This window comes from Rhopalosiphum maidis, chromosome 1 (assembly GCF_003676215.2).
Source record: "Rhopalosiphum maidis isolate BTI-1 chromosome 1, ASM367621v3, whole genome shotgun sequence".
Taxonomy (NCBI): domain Eukaryota; kingdom Metazoa; phylum Arthropoda; class Insecta; order Hemiptera; family Aphididae; genus Rhopalosiphum; species Rhopalosiphum maidis.
In genome coordinates, this window is record NC_040877.1 from 63,353,554 (window position 1) to 63,360,471 (window position 6,918).

General features: G+C 24.1%; 1 protein-coding gene across 1 annotated transcript; it reads right to left on the bottom strand.

The window, feature by feature from the left end:
• Positions 1–496: 496 nt before the first annotated feature.
• Positions 497–6,552, bottom strand: LOC113551150 (casein kinase I-like). The gene is made up of 7 exons (XM_026953206.1): positions 6,355–6,552; positions 3,242–3,311; positions 2,048–2,217; positions 1,863–1,977; positions 1,663–1,782; positions 1,396–1,566; positions 497–956 (listed from the first exon to the last, which is right to left on the bottom strand). The coding sequence occupies exons 1-7, from the start codon at positions 6,550–6,552 to the stop codon at positions 814–816; spliced, it is 987 nt and encodes a 328-aa protein (XP_026809007.1). The 3' UTR covers positions 497–813.
• Positions 6,553–6,918: the final 366 nt, after the last annotated feature.

Sequence of the window (6,918 nt, forward strand, 5' to 3'; positions counted from 1 at the left end):
AACATAAATTATTATCTTTGTTCTTACGATATGCCCATAAACTGTTTTAATGTCTTGTTATAATAATAATAATAATAATAAATAAGTATATAAGTAATGATTACATAATAAATCACTTATTTGATATTCCTATCTATAAACACAGTATTATATTATACTTGCTATACGATTTTGTAATGTAAAAATTATTTTTTAACAGGTATTGCAGTTTATATGTAAATTATTATAAGTTAGGTTATTAATATCATAATAAATAATAGTATATCAGATATCTAATTATTAAAAAAATTAAAATTAAAATTAATAATTTGCTGAAAATGTTGTTCGTATAATAAACTATTACAGCATACAATTTTATACAATTATTATTATTTGTTTTTATGACATATTTTTTTTTTTTTTTTTTTAATAAATACGTAATGAATTGTAAATTGCAATAGAAAGTATTGTACTTTATTTTTTATAAATATTTATAAATGTATTTCCATCGCTAAAAGTTAGGTGATTTTCTTGAAGGAAAATACATTACAAACATTTTCATGAATGTATAAATTATATTTTATATTTATCGTCTACAGATTGAATTAAATTATTGCATTGTATAGCATTAGTAATTTTTGCAGTTTACAGGTAGATTCTTCTCTCCACACAAATATTGCAAGTAAAATAATAAAAATATTATAGTTGTATAATATTATTATGCTTGTGATAATTTAATTTTTGTTTGAAAAATGATAGGGCTTACAATTAAAATGATTTACGATATTTTTTTCATTGCTTATATAAAAAAGAAATAAGTTAGTAGCACCATTTTTATTTGTCAATCCAATCGAATATTTGATCGTCTTCAAATCCGTTTTTATGAAGGGCGGTGGTAAAAATATGTCGGAGAAGTCTATAATTGGGTTCTTCGTAAAATTCAAGATGTCTGACGTATTGCATGTATTCTGCCATTTCTATCAATACACAATAATTTATATTTCAATATAAACAATATTTGAGAGGGTTTAGAAGTGGTTATTGCTGTCTATGTATAGTAGAGTAACATAGTACCATTCTCTTACCATTGTAGTTTCCAATTAATATATAAAGTAATTCGATAAGTACCTCAAAGAAAAAAATTGAATTTGATGTGCACATGAAATATACTATGTATATAATGTATATACTATATATCATATACTTTCGAACTTATAAGAAATCAACCAAAACTAATTAAATAAACCATATTTTTATTTAGATTTGTTGGGGGCATAAGGTGCATAAGTTAAACATTATACATAGACAGCAATTCATTTATTTTGGTGTATTTTTAATTGAGTATTATTTAGTATATATTGAACATATTATTATGATATGTATTATATTTTTTCTATTTATGATATAAATGTTTACCAGGGTAACCCTCGCAAAGGGTATCAATTGGTGTATTTTTTTTCATTTCGCCAATTTTCTGAAATCGCTCCTTTGCATTTTGTACTTTAAGCCCTTGCCAAGGCAAAGAGCCTCGTGCCAAGTACATGTACATATGACCCAAGGACTCCAAATCGTCACGACGGCTTTGCTCTGAAACGATAATGGTTGTAAACTAACTTTCATTTTGAACTGTGCAATAGCAAATAATTTGAACGTTCTTAACACTATTAAAATATATTGATCAACCTTTTCCGAGATGAGTGTTTATACTCATGTATCTAGCTGTACCAGTCAGATTTTTTTTCTCTCTGTAAGGTATATGCTTTTTCGTTTTATGATCGATATACTCTTTTGCCAATCCAAAATCTGTTTATTATTTAATCTGGTAAATTTTTTTACAGTTTAAAAGTAAAATCAATACGTAATCGATGAAAAATATTTGTCACCTATTATATAGATGGTATTATCTTTTTTCAGTAGATTCCTGCCAACGACAAAATTTTCGGGCTTGATATCTCTGTACACTATTCCTCTTTCGTGCACGGTTTCTATCCTGTGCAACTATAAAATAATTGATTGTAATGGCGAGATGTAAAGTGATAAAAATAAATAAATAAATGATTGACAATACTGTGTGTATAGCAATCATTAGAATAGTTTTCAAAGTGAATTTCCTTTTACAGACGTTAAACAAATCTTCCAAAGATGGACCCAGTAATTCCATGACCAAAGCATTGTATTGTGTTCCGGCTAATTTGTAACAGTAAACTTTTGGTATGCCTTTCATATTATGCGTTCTATCTACGTAATGATATTTTGAGTTTAAGTATCAACATTTTTCTTTTATTAATACTTGATCCTGTAGTTTTTAGAAGGGAATTTAATTTCGAATAATAATAAAATAATCGTTATATTCTATGAAGGCTTGGAGATAAACGTATATTTCACTTTTATAATAGACTATTAAAAGTAAAGATGAAACATAGTATTCTAAAGGCAAAATGATATGCGCCGAGAGCATAGAAAAACTATATATACATCATTTACATATTATTAAATATTTAAATTACAAATTACTATGCAATATGTTTAACAGTCTCACAATTGAGTATTAGTAGTATGTACCTGTTATAATGTATAAATACTTTAACTTATTTATAATATAATATACTAATTGTATACACGACATCGTCCGGAAAAATGAACAAATTTAAAATAGAATGTTATAGTATTTGTGTATTTGAATTTTAGAAAACATAAAAGTTACATATAAGTTTTCAGAGAAATCGATGTCGATTAATTTTATGGACTCATTCAACCGAGATGGGCAATCTACCTATTTAGATATAACGTTTAGTATATTCAAAGATGATATTTTAAACTATATTTTTGAAACATTTTAAAATTTTTGTTAATATCGGATAAATAGTTTCAAATCTATAAGCTATATAATAATGTTATGGAGAATTTTATAATTGTATTTCTTTAACCAATTATAACGCTAATTATTAATTAAATATAAAAAAAATTTGATTTTATATTGAGTTAAGGCGAAATTTATATATATGTCAGAGTGGCTAAAGAGATTGAAAAACAAATTTATGAACACTCTCCGAATCTTAAGGAATATGCATTGAAACTTTGGTTCAAATTGGTTAAACATAGTTTCTAAAATCGTTGTAATTTCAGTGGGAAATTGTCAAATCTTCTAGTTATATACTCTACGCATATCCGAGGCAAGATTAAAGTTAAATAATATACTAAATGATTTCTTCTTGGTAGTATTCAAATTAAACCCTGACTTTTTGGTTTTCAAATCACTTACCCGTTGCTCCCAACTGTCTATAAATGTTATATTCAAACACGAGTTGTGGTATTTTTGCCGTTATAGCTTCCTGTAAAATATAAAGAAAATATTGACTCATTTTATTATTAATAGATCTATTGTTTATTGTATACAATATAGTATCTATATGGAAATATGTTGATTATTACTATAATTATAATAATAATAAAATATTTATATAATTTGTGTTTTTGATATAATTCGTGCATTGAGTTTTTTGAAAGATATTTTAATATCAACGCCACTATTTTTCTATATGCCGAATGATGTAGATCTTTTTAAATATTTTTATCTTATGTTTTTTTTTTAATTTTAGACTCAAATTACCCATTTAAAAAATATTTGAAATATCCAGTTAATAATAATAATAATGGTAATAATATTTTTGGGGTATGACATACTTATTTAATACAGTGGACGCCGCTTATAAGACTCATTTTGTGACCAGTACAAAGTGAGTCTTAAACCAAATGAATCTCATTACATACATCTTATCTAACTACACATTTTTCTTTAATTTTGATTTAATTTAATCCATAATATTACATGCTTATTATTGAATTATTTATTATTTATGAAAAACATTTGTAATTTTGGTTTGTTTTGAGTTATAAACTAATTTTTCGAAAATGTATTTATTGTACTCATATTACAATAACAATAATTGCGAAGAATGTGAAATGCGATAAAATGTTTTGTATACATGTTATATCGAAACCAAAAATAATCCAAAAAAATATGTCGTTTTTGAAAACCAATTTTTTTCTAAATTTTAACCAAAAATGTTTATTTTTAGCATTTTTTTTTTTACGAAATCTGAGTCTTATAAATGAAGTGATGAGTCTTATAATCGAATTTTCTATATATGTATATATATATATATTGACTTAAAATAATAAAAGATATATTCATTTAAATTTACAAACTTTTTCACTATAATTTTTAAGTATATAAGTTCAAAAAATAATTAAATGAAAAAAATCACGACAAATTTTCAAGACATATCATATTCTCAGTAATTTTACTTTAATATTACTTAAAAATCATAAGAAATGAATTTGCATGAATCCGTTTTATCAATATTGCGGGTTTGTAAAGGAATTACATGGTTATTAATGGGTAAATTAAATCAATTAAATTTAATTTCAGGAAAGTCAATGACCATAGTTGAATAGTTTATGGACACCATCGATGTAACGTACTGATCAAAAATCGATTTATAAAAGAAAGCATGCTCTATGTGCATGGTTATTCCCTGGTTTGTATATGATTTATGAGTTAAAAATAAACAAATATATTATAATTAGTTGTACTGCCTAATTAAACTCATTATGTTGGAAATTTGAAACTACTTGATAGGTGCTCAAAAAAATGTTAATTAGTGCATCTGAATTATATGTAAACATTGCGAGCTGTGGTAAATACTGTAATGGGTAATCAATGATAAATTAAATAATGAAATATTGTATACTATTATTATTATTAGTAGTAATATACTGTCTATAATAAAACAATCTATAAATTATATTTCTAAGCTCTAGGCCAAAAATAATCTGTTAACCAGAAAATATATCGTAAAATAATATGTTTATCAAATCAATATAGTATATTTCAGGCTAACTAATAACTATAATACACCAATAACAAATTCGGAGGATGCACAGGATAAGGTCAGAATGGTATTAAAAGTTATAATTTATTTCCAACTTCATAATATAACGTATAATAAACCTGAATAATTATTTAAATCTATCATACTTATTAATAAATTGATTTTTTTATTATTTGTTTTTAATTAATTGCAAATATATTATTTACTTTAACTTTTTTAAATCCATTATGAGAACAGACATCATTACAGTTTGTTTAACATGAATTAATTTAATATATCTCTAATAATAATACAAGCTAGTTATGGTTTTTTTTTATCATCAATATAAATAAGAAATTATGATTTTATTATTATAATAATTGATTTTTAACGGAACTTTGAATTTATTTTTTTGTTATGAGTTTGTTTTATGAAATGATTCAAAATAACTTATCATTATATCATACAGTATACACATATTAGACATACACGACATTAAAGGCAATTTATATTTAGTTTTTTTAAATGTTTCATTAGTTTTTGAATAATCATAAAAAAATCTATGAAATAATGAAAATAAAACAACTACGGTTTCATTATTTATATTATAAGTACCGAAATCTATGAATAAAAGTTATGTTTTTCAATTGGTTTAAAATTCATAGATTTTACAAGTATGAGTATTTCAATATCTATACTATATTAATTTTTAATTCCATCGTAAGACTAAATTTATAAACGTCATGTACCATTAGCTAATTTTCTACCACAAGATTGACTGTAGAAAGTAAAACTAATAGGTCTGAATTAAACCCTGTTTTATTTGCATGTTAATGTAGATTTAAGTTGTTTATCTAAAGGAAACAAAAAAATGTATTAATTTATTTATTAAATATGCAGTTTTGGGTAGAGATAAGACATCTAATTTATATTAAATTATCATATAAGATATAGTAAGAACAAGAAATAAAATAATCAACTAATATTGTTATTATTATTTGTTTATTACTACCTACAAAATATGCTCTTAATAATATATAATACAGGATAATTTAGTATATAACACAACTTCATAATATTATCAACTGATAATTCACAAAACTAATGATATTAAGTTGTTGAATAGTTTCAAAACTTTTTTTCCCAAGTTCTCTAGTAGATCATTATGAACTAAAATATAATATAACAAATAACGTAAATGAAACTTTTCAAACTTTTTGTAGTGATGTGATCGATAAAAAAATCTAAGAGTACGTTTTTCGAACGCCAAATTCTACTCCTATGGAAGATAATATAATGGTTTGCTATAATCTCGATTATATCGTGTTAATTGCTTATGTTATATTATAATTAATTTAACTTGAAATTTATCTAATAATCAAACAAAATAAAAATATTTTTTAAAATTAAAACGTATGTAAGGTTGAAATTTGTTATTTACTCTAAATACGAGTAAATGATCGTATTATGATTTAAGAATTATCTATGATTGTTAAAATACTGTTTTTATGGCAACGTCTTCGTTATTTCTTATGTCTTTTCCAATTCGAACCTCCCCAAAATTTCCTTTTCCGATTTTTTTACCAAGTCTGTAACGGGTATCCACTAAAATAGTTTTGGAAGTTTTGACGAGAGCTTTCTGAGTTAAACTCGGAGGCTGGACGATTCCCGGTACTGTAGTTTTCTTTTGTTGTGCCATCTAAGTAAGATAGTTCATTAAATCCATCGATAACAGAAATAATATCGTTATCTCGTTAATATAATATTACGTTTTCTACACAGCTACCTTTTAATTGTGTATCAAGATGAATATAATCGATGTAATTTTTTCAGTATTATTTTTTATGTGTCGGCTTTGAAGTCTTTTATTTTTATCTTTATTTATTTTGAACGTTTATTTGATTAATCCTATGACACAAAATATGAAAGTAGGCAAATACACTTAACAAAATGCGTTACTATAGGGAAATATAAATATGAATAATTGATATGAATAAAACGTAATGTATATCGAACCTATAATGCATATACATTTTTTCTACGTGAATGAATAAGACAATGCATT